The sequence below is a fragment of the Juglans microcarpa x Juglans regia genome, chromosome 7D (genome assembly GCF_004785595.1).
Source record: "Juglans microcarpa x Juglans regia isolate MS1-56 chromosome 7D, Jm3101_v1.0, whole genome shotgun sequence".
Taxonomy (NCBI): Eukaryota; Viridiplantae; Streptophyta; class Magnoliopsida; order Fagales; family Juglandaceae; genus Juglans; species Juglans microcarpa x Juglans regia.
Window position 1 is genome coordinate 7,793,837 of NC_054606.1, and position 18,187 is coordinate 7,812,023.

At 38.2% G+C, this 18,187-nt stretch overlaps 2 protein-coding genes across 3 annotated transcripts; one reads left to right on the forward strand and one right to left on the reverse strand.

The window, feature by feature from the left end:
• Nucleotides 1–98: 98 nt before the first annotated feature.
• On the forward strand, nt 99–4,685 carry LOC121239121 (methylsterol monooxygenase 2-2). 2 transcript variants are annotated; one of them, XM_041136259.1, is made up of 7 exons: nt 99–272; nt 1,312–1,449; nt 2,422–2,567; nt 2,725–2,844; nt 2,971–3,183; nt 3,292–3,372; nt 4,436–4,685. In XM_041136259.1, the coding sequence occupies exons 1-7, from the start codon at nt 243–245 to the stop codon at nt 4,515–4,517; spliced, it is 810 nt and encodes a 269-aa protein (XP_040992193.1). In that variant the 5' UTR covers nt 99–242; the 3' UTR covers nt 4,518–4,685. The 2 variants fall into 2 exon arrangements, with proteins under 2 accessions (XP_040992193.1, XP_040992192.1); XM_041136258.1 differs by having other exon boundaries at nt 105–272; nt 1,291–1,449.
• Nucleotides 4,686–6,644: 1,959 nt separating this feature from the next.
• Nucleotides 6,645–8,933, reverse strand: LOC121239120 (probable protein phosphatase 2C 24). Its single transcript, XM_041136257.1, has 4 exons — nt 8,214–8,933; nt 7,798–8,118; nt 7,182–7,287; nt 6,645–7,081 (listed from the first exon to the last, which is right to left on the reverse strand). Exons 1-4 carry the CDS (start codon nt 8,718–8,720, stop codon nt 6,756–6,758), a joined length of 1,260 nt encoding a protein of 419 aa, XP_040992191.1. The 5' UTR covers nt 8,721–8,933; the 3' UTR covers nt 6,645–6,755.
• Between the last annotated feature and the right edge of the window lie 9,254 nt (nt 8,934–18,187).

Consider the following 18,187-nt stretch of genomic DNA (forward strand, 5'->3'; position numbering starts at 1 on the left):
TTTTATTTCATACCATCTCTTTTTCACCACTGGCCTTCTGTTCTTTCTATTAATTAAAGAAATAAATAAATAAAATCCCAAAGGAAGGGCTCTGATTCCCTTACTGACAGTCTGTCTCTTCTCGTGGGTTGCCCCTGCCACCCTTTCTCATATCCTTCCACGTGCTCTCTCTCTCTCTCTCTCGTGTTGTTGTTTCGCATTGCTCTGAGCAAAAGATTCAGCCTTTAGTCCCCAAGCTTGCAATGGCTTCGATCATCGAATCTGGGTGGCTGGTACTGCCTTTTCTACCCTTTCTGTGGCAATTTTGGGGTTGACTTTTTCTATTCATCTTAGTGGTTTTTTGCAGTAGTTCTCTCCTTAGATTTAGTTTCTTGATGGGTATTGTCTAGTTTTCGAACTGTATGAGCGTTTGGTGTATAATAATTATAATGCAGTTCAAATAATGAATTTGTCTTGATTTCTTGTTTTGTGAATGTCTTGGAAATTTTAGTTACAGCCTCGCAAGATTTAGGTTCCAGGTTTTTTTTTTTTGGTTACCTTTTCATTTTTTTCTTGCTATCCTGGTTAAGGATAGAGACATTTGGAGCACAGTTTATTTGACAGTGATAATACCTATGACTCTAACCGCTGTTAATAATAGAATGCCTAGATGTTCTTTGAAGTTACGTTTTCTTAGATTTTTGTCTATTCTGATAGGAACCGTACATGAAAGTATTGGGCAGAGAAATGGAGAATCTAGAACCCTGTATCTCGTGGCCTCACGGTTGAGATGCTTTGATTGAGTTGTGAAATTCGTTTGAAGATCTCTACGAACCTATTATTTGAAATTGAAATTGAAATTGAAATTGTCTGGTTCTTTTTGTTACTGGGATTGAGTTTTTTGGAGGTTGGACTCTGATGATGGACCTTATGCAGTTTTGAATATGCCAAATTTGCTCATTTCAGTCCTCTGGCCTTTGATCTGAAGCTTAGACGCACAAGCCTGTTAGTTGTGTCGGTTCTGTTTTACTTTCTCTAGTCTTTTTAAGGAGGAGGAATTACTATTTGTGCTTCCCTCTTTCTTTAAAAATGAGCTCGTATTTTTTTTAAAAAAATAGTAAGTAGTTTCAGTTGAACCAAATTTTCATCAATATGAATGGTCAGAATTTTTCTGGAAGTTCAATGGATAAAGGAATTCGAGTCTGATTTCACCAATTTGATTTGTGCAGTACTGATTTTTCTAGCTATGGACATAATTATCTATGCACTTGTAGTCTTTAGTTGTTATGAACTATTGCTTTAACTTTGTAGAATTTCCTTTTGGTGATGCAGTATCTGACCACACATTTCAATGACTTTCAACTGGCATGTCTGGGAAGTTTCTTCCTCCATGAAAGTGTTTTTTTCTTATCGGGACTTCCTTTTATATTTCTTGAGAGGGCAGGTTGGCTGAACAGATACAAAATTCAGGTTCAGCTCTTTCTCTTTGCCATTACTTTGAAGTAGTTTAGCAGTTTCTTATTTTTTTCAAGCTCTTTCTCTATGCCATTACTAATCTTCACTCTTTCCAGAGATTTTGAGATGAAAAATTCTACTTATCATCCCCCACCCCACACACCAGCATATGATTTGTCATTTTTTCCATTCTATTTAAACACACATATTGATGTGTAAATATGTATGTTTAAGTAGAAGGATAAAAATGACAAATCACATGTTGATGTGTGGTGTGGGGATGATAAGTAGCATTTCTTTTTTGAGATATATGGCAGCAAAATGTTGTAAAACATTCTAGCACAAAATTAATGCATATATAAGATAGGTTGCTGCCATGTCGTGCAATGTTTATTTTCTACAATAGAATGGTGTCGGCATTTCTGTGGAGATACTACCAAAGTTCAATGTTTGTTTCTTTCCTTTTAATAACACTTTTCTCTGAAAGCTGACCAGGCAAAATTGTTTTGAAGTTCCAATTGAAAGTTGTTCTGTCTTAGAAACAGTTCAACTGCGTCTTCAAGATGCCACAGATTCCTGTTTGCAGGCTCTATCAAAGGGAATAACCCCTCCTATTGAAAATCTTGTGTCAATTTCTTGTTACTTGCATATGGTGCATATTGATGTATATCAATGGTATGGGAACCAATATAGATATATTCATAGTTTGAGTATATAATTCTTATTTGGTTCGCAGTAATACTTGTTAGTGATAGCATTACGGGCATGATTAATGTATAAAGAGCAGCTTTAAGGAAGAAATATCATGCTGTCCCCTGCTATTGCATACCCAAACTTTTTCCATTTGCAATTTTTATAGCTGCCACTAATTGGTAAATAGTACAGCTATGCTGATCCTTCTCGGTGCAATCAACTTAAATTTCTCTCTCTGTCTCCTTGTTGAATTTATATCGTTTAGAATCATTGTTTGTTTATTTTTGTAAACAGACGAAAAATAATAGTCCAGCAGCTCAGGAGAAATGTATTACTCGCCTAGTACTCTATCATTTTGGTGTCAATCTTCCGGTTATGCTTGTCTCATATCCCGTCTTCAAATACATGGGCATGCAAAGTAGCCTACCATTGCCGTCCTGGTATTTTCAGGTTCTTTATATACTATAGCTTTGTTTCAGATATATATTGCTATTGCTATTATTGTATGTAGCCCCATGAATTTTTCCTTGGACATGTAAAAATTTCCATCTTTCTTAAAAAGCGTTGTCAGCAAGATATCTGCTTTTGGTTCTGCAGGAAGGTAGTTTTAACACAGATATTATTCTACTTCATCCTTGAGGATTTTGTATTCTATTGGGGACACCGGGTTCTGCATACAAAATGGTTGTACAAGCATGTCCACAGTGTCCACCACGAGTATGTGCAAGTTGCTTTATCAAGTGTTTAGTTTTTTAACTTATCAAATACAAATGTTTAGTTTTATAATAATCTTTTTGTTAGGTGCTTATTTTGTTGCTCTTATGGTATTATTAACATGTACAGATATGCCACACCTTTTGGACTGACTTCAGAATATGCTCACCCTGCTGAGATACTCTTTCTTGGTTTTGCTACCATTGTTGGTCCTGCTATCACTGGACCCCATTTGATAACTCTGTGGCTATGGATGGTACTGAGAGTCTTGGAGACTGTTGAGGCACATTGTGGTTACCATTTTCCATGGAGCCTCTCAAACTTCTTGCCTTTGTACGGGGGGTGAGTGTAGGTTTTCCACTTTTTGGTTCACTTGGCATCATGAATGTGGTCAAATGCCCATAATTGACCTTTCTTTTCATCTGAAGTGCTTGTTCCATTATTTTTCAGATCTGATTTTCATGACTATCACCACCGTTTGCTTTTTACTAAGTCTGGAAACTACTCGTCAACTTTTACTTACATGGACTGGTAAGATCTTTTTTAGTGTCTCTGAGTTTTGTCTTTGCCGATTTGAAATCAATCTTTCTACTACTGTAGTTGATTCTCTCAAATGTAATTGGTAGGAAAGAAAAGAAGTGAGGAAAAGGGAGGGGAAAAGGAAAACAATGTTACATGGAGGATGTAATAATAATTTAGATGAGTACCAATGCTTGACCATATTGCTTGCTAAACCGTGATCTTTCTAGATATTTGCAATTATAAGTTGTATGTAGAATATGGTCCGTGGCATCAGAGTACTAGTTCTGCAAGGTGATCTTACTTGCCAAAAAAGTTCTGTGAGTTGATCTTGCTCGTTATAGAATGCCCCACTCGTCTTTGTTTTCCTGGATGCAATAAAATACACGTACACATAGTTGTACAAGGCCTGTTGTCAGAAGGTTGTGCAAAGGCAAAGAAGGCCGCCTAAATTCTGTTCGGCCTTCTTTGTTGACATGGATGCACAGAAATACACATGCAAATTGTCGTTCAAGACCTGTTGTCTGATAATTTTATTATAAATACTAGGATTATGTCACTGAGAAGTGAATTTCATAAGGTTTACCTACTGACCATATCTGGGATTAACCGTGTTAGTGGTCTATTGAGTCCCTCACTATTTTAATGGTACATATCTGGAACTTAGGAATAAGGTAGTAAATTTATTTTCTCCATGCTTTCACTAAGTGATCCCCAGTCTCTTTGGTAAAGATTTTATTTTGTGGCGCATTGCTTCCCAGAATCTGATGCTCATGGTTATCATCATTTCTCTTTAACGTTAACAAAGACTATGATGGAAAAGGTGTCTGCCATAACATAGAGAGAACTCAGTACGGTGAAACAGTGACATGCTTTGTGAACATCTGACATCATTCCTTTCTTCTGGTTTGGTGTCACTTCCCCTTGTAATCAAACTTGGTTTCAAAGAAGTAATTAAGGAGATTGAAACATGAATTTTCTGTTGGTTCTTTTCATTCCAGTCATAAACACCTGGAGCATAGCAAGTAACTGTATACCCAACCACATATGATGCCTCTTCTTTATGACTTTTCAGGGTATTTGGAACTGATAAGGGTTACAGAAGGTTGAAAGCTCTGAAGAATGGTGGAGTCGAAGATGACAGCAAGCAAAAGTAAACAGCGGAAAGTCTTTTCTAAATACCCGGGCATCAAGATGGTGCTTCCTCATTTAAAACCATTTTAGATGTCTTGTTCTATCCTTGGTCTCTCTCTCGTCTTGTGTGAAACCACTTTTTTGTTTGTTAGATTGCTGTTTTGTGGAATCAGCGGAAAGCTTTATTCGGACATTTTTTGTCCTGCTAGATCACATAAAATGAAATAGATGCCCCCCCCCCCCCCGCTTTTTTTTGGTTGCTGGAAGGTAATTCCATATTTATTGCGCCCAAGTGACCCAGTTAATAATTTAATGTGAAACCTTGGAATTTTAATTCCCCCATACGGTGGACCTCCTAAATTGTTAATGCTCATTAGTCATTTTTTTCAAATTTTGTTCTACGTGGGGCTATTTCAAAGTTGGTAATATGGAATTGAGAAAGAGTAATGTTACATACAGTCGTGGAGTGCATAAGTGTCACGCAATCGTTTTGAAAAAGAGTGAAATCTACTATTAAAAAAATTAATTTTTTTTATGTGGGTTTTATATTTATTCAATTTTTTCAAAGAAAGTGCGCGACACTTGTGCATTTCACGACTGTAAATATTATTTCTCGAAAGAAAAAAATGTGTTCCAAAAAAGTGTTAAATCAAAGTAAACACAGTGATAGATTTGTTCTAAAAAAAGGGAACAAATCTATCACTATGTTTTCACTGACTAGGTTTTACTATGTATCAACGATTATTCATCTCTACTTTTCACACCTGATAACTTTTATTTTTTATTTTTTTATAGAATGTGAAACATGAGGTGTATGTAATAAATAATAATTGATGAAAATAATTATTCTTCGTCAAAGGCGGAGATCTTATCTTATCCACAAGATGAATAATCCAAGATTTTTATTGTTCTCTCCTTTATTCGTCCACCTTCTTTCTTTTTTCAGCAAGTCCTGTTTTTCTTTTGAAAAAAGATAAAATTCTGCTTATATATTTTTTTAAGAGTAATGCTATGTATCATGCAAGATTTTGGAAAAAGAAAAAGAAAAAGAACTCATCATAAAAAATTAAAATTTTCATGCGAGCTTAGATATTATTTTTTCAAAGAGCTCTCTGGACTGTACAAATTATTTTTTAATTTTTAATAGTTTCTTCCTGTACCTTACCCTCCTGGTCAGTTGGGACAAAGTGCGAATAATTCCATTTTTTGTTAGGGACTATCTCCCTTTGAAGTTCAACTCAATTTTCAATGATAGATAGAGACAACTGTTAACAAATTTTTTTTTTTTTTCTACAGTTTTATTTTATAATATTGGTTTTGTAAAATAATGATACCCTTGCAACTATGCTTTCTCATAATATCCTAAACTTAAAAACAAATTTACAAGTAAATTGTAAAAGAGTGATGGGTTTTAATCTTTTTCCAAAGTTTTCCCCAGCTTCTAATTATTAGACTTTGATTTACTAGCTTTGCAACTCATCACTTTTACACATCACAAGCTATATTTATTTTTTTATTAATTTTATTCTTCATAAATTAATTAAATTTTTTTACTTATTATCTATATATTATATATATAATAAGAGAAAAAAATAAAAAAATTATATGTTATGTATTGAATGAAGATGATGAATAAGATTTTTATTATCTACTAGAATGAATACGAGAATTTCAAGTACAAGAAAGATAAACATGGGCTTATCTATTTTTGTTAATCAAGTCAAGGTTTCGTGATTTTCTTGAAAGTAAGTACACTGATTTTGAAACTTGGAGGTTACGATGATATATCATTAAAAATTATTTAATTTTGTGAATATTTTATTGATATTAACTAAATTAAAATAACAGCTTATCTCTACATTTTTAAAATCCAAACATAATATAATCAACTTTAAAAAGCTTTAAAAATTTGAAATACCTCGTTCGAATTGAACAAAAATAATAGAGTAATTTCTCAGTAGCTAATATAATAAGAATAATACTACTCATCATCTCAATTTTTAAAATCTTTTCATTATCCTATAATATATCATTAGATGATTAAAAATTATTTATTATATTTTATTTATAAATCTATTAATTATCTAATGTCTCATCCCAATCATCTAATAATGGTATTTATTCTCAGAGCCCAACAAACCATTCCCTTCTCTTGGAATTTTCTTTTTTTTTTCTTTTTTTGAAAAGAAAAATCCGATCCAATCACAAAATCCCCAGCCCAAGACTAGCATGCCATGAATAACCAACCCTATGGTATATCGCTACGTGTCCCTTCTGAGGTCCACCACCACCACGCTAACGTTGTCGGTACTGTGCCTAGCCAAGGCCAGCTTCGTCAGCAACATCGACGCGTCCGAGCACGTCTCGTCGGAGGTCTCGAGCAGGCCCACTGCAGGCCCACGGGGCGAACACGGAGGCACCTGGCCCTTCCCTCGCAAGCACTTACTGGCCACCCCACATGCCGTGTCGGTGGACACCACGTCCCACAGCCCGTCGCTTGCCAGGATCAGACACTCGTCTTCCGCTGTCCGATCCGTGATCGTCACCTCCGGCTCGCAGCTCACGTAGGGTTTCAAATAGTTATCACCTGCAGTAACAAAAACGTTTCGACGCATTTGAGAAATAATGCCATACATACATGGCGTAGTGCAAGAGCGCCAAGATTTCATTAGGCCGTCGGGACTTACCAATAGCTCTTGACATGGCGAGAACTCCAAGAACCCGTGGGCCGTTCCAGTATATGACTCGACCACCCGCGGCCTCGATCCGACGCAGCTCGTCTGGACGGTCCGGCTGTTAGCACGCATCACGAGGAAAATCACGCTTAGCTTGCTCTTCAATATCACTTAAAAGAATAATCTTATTATTTGTTATTTTTAGAAATAGATACGTCTAATGAGCTGCAACGATCAGAACCTGAGAGTGCATTACTACACGGTGAACACGCGTGAAGTACCTATCTGTCATCTTAATGGAGCCTCAATGCTTTTAAGTTCCGTTCGGTTACTGAGAAACTGATATAAGAATACCGGAAAGGAATGTTTTTCATCGTTTCCACCCCTCTACTAGGGACGTGCCGGATTTCATTAAATGGAAACTGACCAATATCATTCATTGGATTCCGTTTCCAGGTTTCCCTCAGAGACCGCACAGACCACACAATTCCAATTCCATTTTATCAACGAGTATTCAAAGTATCTGCTGCTGTTTATTTATTTCTATCAGTTGGCTCTAGGTGTGTTTCGGAGAGAGAAAGCAATAATGCTAAAAGCAGGAGTGAAGAAGAGGGGACGCTGAAGTTACCTTGTGATCAGACGAGAGAGGAACAGGCTTGCCGTTACGGCAAAGCACGGCTCTGGAGTCGCCGCAGTTGGCGACAATGATCTTATCGGGAGTTACGATCGCAACAACCGCCGTAGATCCAACCGCATCGCACTCGGGGGACTGAAGCTCGCACCGGCACTTGGTGGCTCCAAAAATGCTCTCGTTACACGCAATCACCTCCTTGTCCATCCTTCTGAACCCTCGCTCCATCACGCTCTTCCACTCCGTTGGTGAAGGATCCTCGCTTTCCAACCCTTCCCTCACCAGTTCATGCAACCTCTCTCTACAGTTCGTCGCTACCTAAAGAAAAGAAAGTGCCAACATTTTTGAGTGAAAAATCAAAGACTAAATTTTTGCAGATTTGTTTCAATTGAATCACAAAGCGAGGCTCGTACATGAGAGCAACCGTGGCCGTCGTAAACTCCGAAATAATGCATTTCGGTGATTTCGCGGTCCCGTAGACAAAAGGAAGGGTAGATTGCCACTGCGTCTTCCATGTCTCTACGCCTTCCGCAAACAGATGCAAAGCCGAACTTCGGGTACTCATCGCAAACTTCTGGAACCACACGGTCTGACGGAGAGGAGCACCCCGTCGCAAACGAAAGATTTAAAGCCTGATTCGAAATTGAGATCTCTTTTGCCTCCGCTCTCCCGCTTTCCACAACAACCAGTTGTTTTTCCTCATCCGAAGCGGAGTTCTCCACAGCGTTTCCGCAGACCCGAGAAAACGACGGCCTACAGACGTTTAGCTTTTGACGCTTCTGGCCTTCCTCCATCTCCGGTGAGGGCACAAACTTGAACCTTCTGATCTCCATTCTCCTCCGCCGCGCCGCTCGAGAGCCCCGGTCGCACGGAGTAGAAGCTTCATTCTCACTCACCAGTCCGCTGCAGATCTTCGCCATTCTCAAAAAATTTAAGCGCCTACCACCGAATGGAAAAACCTCTAATAGAAGCAAGAGTCAGAAGTCTCCAAATTACATCACAAATCCCAGATTTCACCTTGCTGCAAAAGAAAGCTTGAAAACTAACGACTGGATTGATTTGTGAGCTACAATGAAAATTAAAGATGAGAGAGAAACGCCCGCGCGCTAATGAGGTAGCTTTAAAACGACTCCCGGCAGGGTCTTTTTCTCTTTGCTCTGGTGACCAAGGACATCTGCCGGTCATTATCACGGGCTGCCCGAACACGTACTGTTGTACGTGACGTAGTGCCCGTCCGCCAAAACTAACTGGTATCCACCGTTGATCTTCTCTCCCACTGCCCCTCTCTGCTGTCCACGTCAAACACGTGTTCTACGGCTGTACGTGGTCCAATAGAAGTAGAACACCTGGGTTAGGTGAATTTCCTTTCCTGCCACGCATGTGGGTACTAAGGCAGGCTTCGGAGGTTGGCTTTTAAAAACCCCCTTTTTTCGATTTTGATTTCTACCACGTGTCAACATCGTAGAATACAATATTTTAAAATTCCAACTTTATTCGTGGTCCAATGAAATCGTTCGACGTATCAGCTTTGGTTTTCACCTGTGGGGTCGAACGTCCACATCGTTCACGACTAATTATAATAGAATATTAAAAATCTGTGGAACCGTTCCCATGTCTTGACACGTGTCGAACTCGCAGACTCTGCATTGACACGACTGGTTCGGCGACGTTACGTCTGAAATGATATTTAGAATAAGTTTAATCCTAAACTCATTTTATTATTATAATTTTTTAAAATTTTAATATAAAATATAATAAATAATTTAATTTTTTTAAATTTTTAAATAATATTATTATTAAAAAATAATATTTTATTATTTCAATTTAATTCAATTCAACTGAATTTAATATTTAAACGTAATTTTAATAATCTATCAAAAAAAATAAATTTTAATAATCTATCAAAAAAATAAATAAATACAAAATTTATATAAAAAAAAAAATAATTTTTAACAATACATTTCATTCTTAACCTCAGCAAGCGAAATTCTGGGTTTCATACGGAGTAATTAGATACAGCCTGTGCAAGGGTCCCTAATTTTTTTGTTTAAAAAGAAAATTTTGGAATATATCTTTAAGAAATCAATCTTTTCGTCCTAAATTTATATTTAATTATTTTCTTTAAAAAGATATACAATATTTATGCATTGTAAATATCATTATTAAAAAATGTAACTATAAATATTATTTTTAAAATATTAATATATACTCATCAAATACAACTAATTTTATTTTAAAAGAAAAAACCAATAAATGGTTGCCGGCTATCGGATTTCGATGGTCGGCCACCGAATTCCTTCGCATTATAGTTTATCTGATTTCGAGCAACCTTTTTAAAATGGCGATCATACCATACCATTATTAAAATAAATAAGATTATAATTTTTAAAACTTTAATACTCATATTTTAAGATTCAAAATTCTTCTTTTTTAAAAAGAAATTACTTTAATATAATATAATTTATTATATTATTAGTAGATACATGAAGGGGTATCTTATGATTGAGGGACCACATTTTAGTAAAAGTTGTTATAGTTATATATGCAAAGAGTACTGTAGCCAACAATACACCGAAAATGTAAAATTAGTTTTTTTTTTTTTATTTTTAATTTATTTATTTTTTAATATATTTTTTTAATCATCATAAATATTTTTAAAAAAATAAAAAATTCACAATATTATATACTTCATTAATTATTAAATAAAAAAAATCTCATTCAAAACACAAATTCAGATTCCAAATTCGGATGCCAAAACATTTTTATATATGCAAAACTTAAAATATAAATATCCTCCAATGCTTCATCATTATTATGGGGTCCATGTTAATAATATCTCTCAAAAAGTATTATTTCACGTGGACTTTTTCTTTAATCTTATGTCATCATGCAAGTATGCTGCTTCCATAATTATATTTTAACGTGATTATAATAGAATAAAAAATCTACTAAACAATCAATTAAAATCTCGTTTAAACTCTAGAGATTTATTATTCGTCCAGTTTGCTGAATGGGCAAAAAAAAATAGGAATAGGCACTTCTGTTTTTTTTTTTTTTTTTTTTTTTTTTTTTTTTTTTTTTATGAATTTTATAAGAAAAATGAGAATTACAATCGTAAAGTGTTCAAATTTCGTATATTCTTTTGAAAAAATAATAAATGTAAGATTCACATGAAAAATTAAATTTTTAATAATGAATTCTAGTTAATTTCAAAATAAGTGCGAGATACTTGTACAATTTATAATTATATCTAACATTATACATTTGGTAATAGTATACATACAAATATCAAAGGTATGTGTTGGCGAAATTTGTTTAGATCATTAACTTATCTCAACACATCATTACAATTTTTTTAAATTTCAATACAAAATATAATAAATACTTCAACTTTTTCAAATTTTAAAATAATACTAATATTAAAAAATAATATTCTAATAATATTTTATCATCTCAACTCAATTTAATTCAACTTATTTTAACATCCAATCACAACTTTAATTATATAACTAGGCCCTAACTTCTCGTTGTTCATTATGGCGAAAGTCCTTAGATTTGTACTTTTTCACACATTTCATCATTGAATTACAATTTTCAAGAGATTTGTAGTTTAGTCCATCGGTAAATTCTTAATGAGCAAATTTTGCTGGAATGAATATTTGAGATTTATAAGTTTAGCTAAGAGATAAAGTTAAGAAGGGACTCAGACTTCTTAGAGGAATATGACTCGGACTCTTAATGATGACTCAGCCTCCTAATAGGAGATATATTCAAACTCCTAAAAGGAAAATATTTCAAAGTAAATTTGACTCTATCACTCCAAATAAATAACTTCTATAAATAACCTGCAATAGGTAACTAAAACTCAACTTGATTCACTTCTTCTTTACATACATTTATTCTCATACTGTGTCACTGACTTGATCGGAGTGTCCCCAGGGCAACCAGTGCCGCCCCTTCATTCTTTGCAGGTCATCCGTGTAGTTGGTGGTATGAAACACGTAATTAACAATGACGCCGTCTGTGGAATCTTTACAGACTTCAAACGTGATTTTCACATCTCAACTACCACGTGATTGCATGCAAACTGTGATTTCTTAATGCCGGGAAGGAGAATAGGGGAATTCCGCAATTCACAAGATCATCTCCAAGAACCATATAAGATCTCTTCAACTTTCACACCACGGGAAGATAGCTCCATTGTAGTCTGTTCGTGAAGATCCAGCAATTGACAACCACTTGGCTCATCGGCATTGTCTATTGCCGGCGTGGTGGTTCCTGACCTTTCTAGAGCTCTTCACCACTGCTAGCCCACGGGAACTCCACCTGCTTAAAACCTCCTCGCCACAGATCAATACACAAAAGTTGGGAAAAGGATATTCTCTTACTCACGACTGTCAAGATCATCTACAAAAGTTCAAATTCCTTGGCTCACGAGATTGTCTCCAAATGCTAGATAAGTTTTTCCCATCAAATCAATTATTTTTATTATTTGTTTATTTCATTGATACATTTCTACACAAAAAGAAAAAAGAATGATGAATGAAATCAGTGAAGTGCATGGCATGTACTATGCACGTGACGTGCATGCCATACACAATGTGGATAATCTTTTGCACCGGAATCGGGAGAAGGATGAATCCTTGGCCATTGAGCTCGTCTCCAAAAGCCAGATGTGCTTGCAGGCCAGACATGATGGTAATATATATATATATATATATATATATATAAATATATATATATATATACTAGCAATATAGTGACGTCCAAGGGACGTTTGCCTAATTCAGTAAAACTTTATCTTTTATTTAATGATGAAAAATTAGTATTTTATAAATTAAAGTTAATTTTAAGTGTATGATATAACATTTATATTTTAATTATCTATTTTATGTTAGTTTAAATCAATATTTAAACTTCTACCGTTAGATTAAATTGAAGATTCAAGATGAAGGGTTGAGATTTAAAATCCAAAAACCAACATTTTTCCTCACTTTTCCTTTCTCCCTCTCTCTCATTCCCCACGCACGTTTGCCTAATTTAGTTAATTAAGAATATTATCATATTTAAATTATGTTAAAATTCTAATTATTTATATGGTTTTAATTTTTTAAAAATATTTAGTAAAATTTCATCATTTATTTAATGATGGAAGATTAGTATTTTCTAAATTAAATTTGATAGTTTATGTATCATATGCTATTTATTTAGTTAATTAAGGATATTATCATACTTAAATTATGTTAAAACTCTAATTATTTATATGGTTTTAATTTCTGAAAAATATTTAATAAGGACTTAAAATATTTATCTAAGGACTTAAAATGAAGGGTAGAGATTAATTTCTTAAAAATATTTAATAAAATTTCATCATTTACTTAATGATGAAAGATTAGTATTTTATAAATTAAATTTGATAGTTTATGTATGATATGTTATTTATATTTTAGTTATTTTAATTTTAAATTAGTTTAAATCAGTGTTTTAATAAGAGAAATTATTTATATATAAATTTTAACAAGAGAAATTATTTATTATAGTGATAAATATTACAATCTTATAATTGTATCTCTAAATTTTAATAGAAATTATTTATATAATTTTAATGTGTGTAAAATTTGCACAATATCTTTAAACAAATTTTAGATCTCAGACGTTGGATTTTACAATAAAACCCCAACCCCTCTCTCTTTCTCCCTCACTTTTCTCCCCCTGGTTCTCTCTCTCTCCTCCCTCTCCTTCAGCGTACGTCGTACGCAGCTCTCCCTATGCCCAATTCCTCCACTGCCCAGCCTGGCGCTGCCGTGCGCCGGTGAGCCTCATCGCCCCTTCCACTGGCACCACCTCACTCCGGCGAGTCCCCCCACACCAGTCTCCCTCTCTCACGCTCTCTCTTCCTCTCTCTCGGCAATGCACAGCCCGAATGGGCTTGATGTTGTTGCGCCGCCGTGCTCCATCCTCCGAGGCCACCACCTCCATGGTAGCCTCCCCTCCCACCGGCCATCCTCCTCCAGTGAGCTCGGCCTCCATCTCCCTGCCGTTTGCCCCCACGAAGTTCACCTCTCTCTTGCACGGGTTCTCCACACCCACAGCGGAGCTCCACCTCCTCTGGCCACCACACCACCACCGGGACATCCTTTGGCCACCGACCACCTTTCGTAGCTATCCCCACGTCCAGCCGAGCCACCATGCATGCTCACCTTCCCTCACGGACGCCCACTTCCCCTTAGGCCACCTCCACCACCGTATGCCGCCACCCACGGCGTGTGACCACCCTCTCCGGCATCCTCAGGCCACCACCGACCCATCCCAACCACCCATGGCCCCGATCTGCCACTTATGCTCCCTCACTCTCTCACGACATCTCTCCCTATCACATACGGCCAGTTTCCCCTCCACCACTGTGATTTGTGTAGTGATTTTTTTATTTTGTGGTATTTTTGTGATGATTTTTTTTATTTTGTGGTATTTTTGTGATTATTTTGTTGTGATTTTGTGGTGATTTTGCCGTGGTTTTGCTTTGAGGATGCAGATAGAGATGCAGAGATATAATGGTTTTGCTGTGTTCACCACTGTTCACTACTATGCATGACTACTGTTCATTACTGTTCACGTTATAGCCTCTTTTAAGAATAATGAGAGATATATATATATATATATAAATAAAATATAAAAGAAAAATCGTCGTGCATGGCACACAGTCAGCGAATGAAATCATGGAAGGTTGTGCACCCAGTCATTTTATGTGCAAGGCCCAGGCCAATGCCTGCCACCATCGTGCTTGGTGTAGCCTAGAGACGACCACCTAGATGAATGACCAGGTAGAGTTGGTTGACGTCTTACCAACAGATCATCACCGCCAAGAGTCTAGAAGCTAGAGGGAGAGTAACGGCCAAGGCAACATCACTTGCAACGCATAGCCCATAGAGGCCACGACCTGGAGCCGTCGGCAAGATTGTTCCAAACCACGACACTTTCTACCGTCACCACTTTCTGCCCACCCCCATCGCCGAAGCTTGCTGCAGGAGCTCTCTGACGCCACCACCACAACGTGTACACCAGCCCAACCCATCCGTGATCTCGTGGAGCCGCCCATGGCCACACCGTGAACCTCCAACGCCCTCTGTTGCCAGCAAAATTGTTCTAGACCATGACACTTTCTACCGTCTCCATTTTCTGCTCCGCCATCGCCGAAGCTTGCTGCAGGAGTTCTCCGACGCGAACACCACAATGTGTTCGCCAACCCAGCCCATCCGTACTAGCCTAGCCCATTCGTGAGCTCGTGGAGCGCCCATGGCCACACCACAAACCTCCGGCATCCTTTGTGGCCACAATGGTGGCTTTTGCAACCATCAACACAGCACGGGGTGCATGACGATGCCATGCATGAGCTCGCAATGTGCATGGCCGAGCGCACCTGCATGGCCCCCTGTGTGGATCACCATGCATGGCAGCATGCTACCCACCACCTAGCTAACCAGCCAGATGAAGCCGCCAGTAGAAGTTTCTTGTCGTTTCCTTGTTGCCTTAGAAAGCCGAGAAATGAAAGAGTGGAGCCGTCGCGACCTCCACTTGACCAATCAGAGTTTTCTGTCGCCAGCTAGGAGGTCACCACCCACATGGTGCTCCTTGCTGAAGTCCCTCTACATTCTCATCGATGCGCACCACGGAAACTAGCAACTGTAGCTCACCGTGAAGGTCCAGTTTTCAACCACCGTATAACTTGTTGTGTGCTTCTGTCACTGTGAACGTTTGCTCGCCACGAAGTTGCTGTCAACAATATGTTCCTCGCCACGCACGTGAGTCTTGCTCGGCCATACAGTCCAAAGAAACAAAAAAATTTGAGTTACTTGACTCGGAGTTGAACTCGCCCAGCCTCTAAGAAAGTGAACAAAAGAAAATCATCAATAGTTTTTATTGCAACAAAAATGCCCAAGATCGACACACAATTTTCTCATACAAAAATAATTCAGCAGCGAACGGCTTCAGTCAGGGAAGAATGGAAAGTAGCAACTAAATTGCTCGGAATCCAAGTGACTACACGTACTGAGAATATACTTCATTGGAAATCACCCGCAAGGCATGGAACACCGGCTACAAAGCCTCTCTAAGGCGTCGCGCATGCTTCTTAACCTGTTTATAATTTGTATTGCACTTACCTATTTTGTTTTAGTAAAATCCTCTCAGGATGTGAAGCAATTAAGAAGGGCGTGAAGGTCAAAGAACCCCGCGACCCACTCAGCAATCAAAAAGGGCGTGGAGGTCAAAGAACCCCGCGACCCACTTAGCAATCAAGAAGGACGTGGAGGTCAAAGAATCCCATGGCCCACTCAGCAACTAAAAGGGTGTGGAGGTCAAAGAACCCCATGACCCACTCAACAGACCCACGCCCCTCGGCAAGTAACAAAACCGACATCTCCACCATACAACTAGACCAAGGTCTCCGTGGAAAGCATATGTGGTGTTGTCACTGCTCAGCTGCCCGCGGGCATCGCCCATGTATCACCAGTCTTCACCACACTTTAGCGGGGTGGCTCAGGTTCACAAATCTCAAACTTGTAAATTGTATTACCTTTACCTATTTTGTTTTTCATGAGAATTTTTTAGGACGCGGTGCAAATGAATGGGCGTGGAGGTTAGAAAGACCACACAACCCTCTCCAAAGTTCGCCAACGAACGGGCATGGAGGTTATAAAGACCACACAAACTTCTCCAAAATTCGCTAAACCAAACGCGCGTGGAGGTCAAAAGACCACACGACCCTCTCCAAAGTTTGCCACTGAACAGGCGTAGAGGTCAGAAGACCACACGACCTTCTCCAAAATTTGCCAAAATGAATGGGCATGGAGGTCAGAAGACCACATGGCTCTCTCCAAAGATCGCCATCGAATGGGCGTGGAGGTTAGAAAACCACACGACCCTCTCCAAAGTTAGCTACCAAAAGCCGAGTGACACACTCGCGGTGCAAGTCAACAGGCGGGAAAGGTCCGGAAACGCCTAACCTCCCAAGTGCCTAACAGGCCGGCAACTCTCTAGACTGCTCGACCTCAATCTTGGACAGCAGTACAACATATTCGCCAGCAAACGCCGAGTGTTTATACCCGCGCTACAACCGCCTCGAGCGGGTGACCTTCGAGAACGAGCCACCAGGCTCTACAACCCTCGAGCAGGTTACTTTCGGGAATGGACCGATGGGCTCAGCAACTGCCTAAGATGGCTCCAATGGGTCAACGGACACTCTGACCACTTAAGCGCGAGTTACTACAAACAAACAACAAAACGAGAACATTAACATAAATTTACACCAAGTGTAGAAAATCCACCATTACCAACAAACAACAAAACAAGAATACTAATAGCAATTTACACCAAGGAGGTAGAAAATCTATTCCTGCCAATCAAAGTAAAAACGATCACAAAAATACACAAAAAACCAATCATAGAAATATGCACTTTTTGCCGACAATAAACAATCTCTCAAGCAAATATTCACACAAATAAACAAACTCAAAATCGAGCTCTGTGCTCACACCTAATGTGGTCGAATACATCTCCTGTCTATCTCTCTAAGCTGAGCCCCTCACCACTTAGCACAAAACAAACAGAAAACCAAGGACCAAACAACAAACCGGACCAAACAACAAACCATGGACCGAACGGGAAACCAGTGACCAATTTTCTAAATTTATTTTACAGAATATTGACTTGAAAATTCTCAAGGCCTTTTAAGGCTTCACAAGGGCGTAGAGACACCCATACACTAACTAGTATGGATCCTTGGGGTAGGGGAAAACAAAAGCAAGGAGACGCCCACGAGCCAGCAGGGTAAAATGCAGGTACAAAGAATGCAAAATATTTAATTTCCCTTGTGCCTGCACAAAGAAAATTAGCGGGGTAACTGAAAGGGATATTTGAGCTCCTACAATTTTAGCTAAGAGATAAAGTCAAGAAGGGACTCAGACTCCTAAGAGGGAGATACTCTATCACTTATTCTTTACATACATTTATTCTCATATTGTGTTACTGACTTAAGTATCAGAGTATCCCCAGGGCAACTAGTGCCGCCCCTTCATTCCTCACAGGTTATCCGTGTGGTTGGTGGTGTGAAATACGTTATTAACAGTTGCATTTGTTAAATAATACGTACGCTTATGATGTGGCTATTATTGATGTTAATATGGATGGTCAAGACCTCGCAATCCAAACCACCCTGCAAATGAGGTTGCCCTACCACCTCCCAACCATGCTAATGTCCCTCCAATCCCACCTTTCCACCTGCCGATTTTTAGCTAGCCTGGACGAGAAGGGGGAGTTTGGGCTCTCTCGACCTCTTGCATTCTAATTCCTTTTACTCTCTTTATAGTGTTTTTTCCAATTCCTTAGTTGT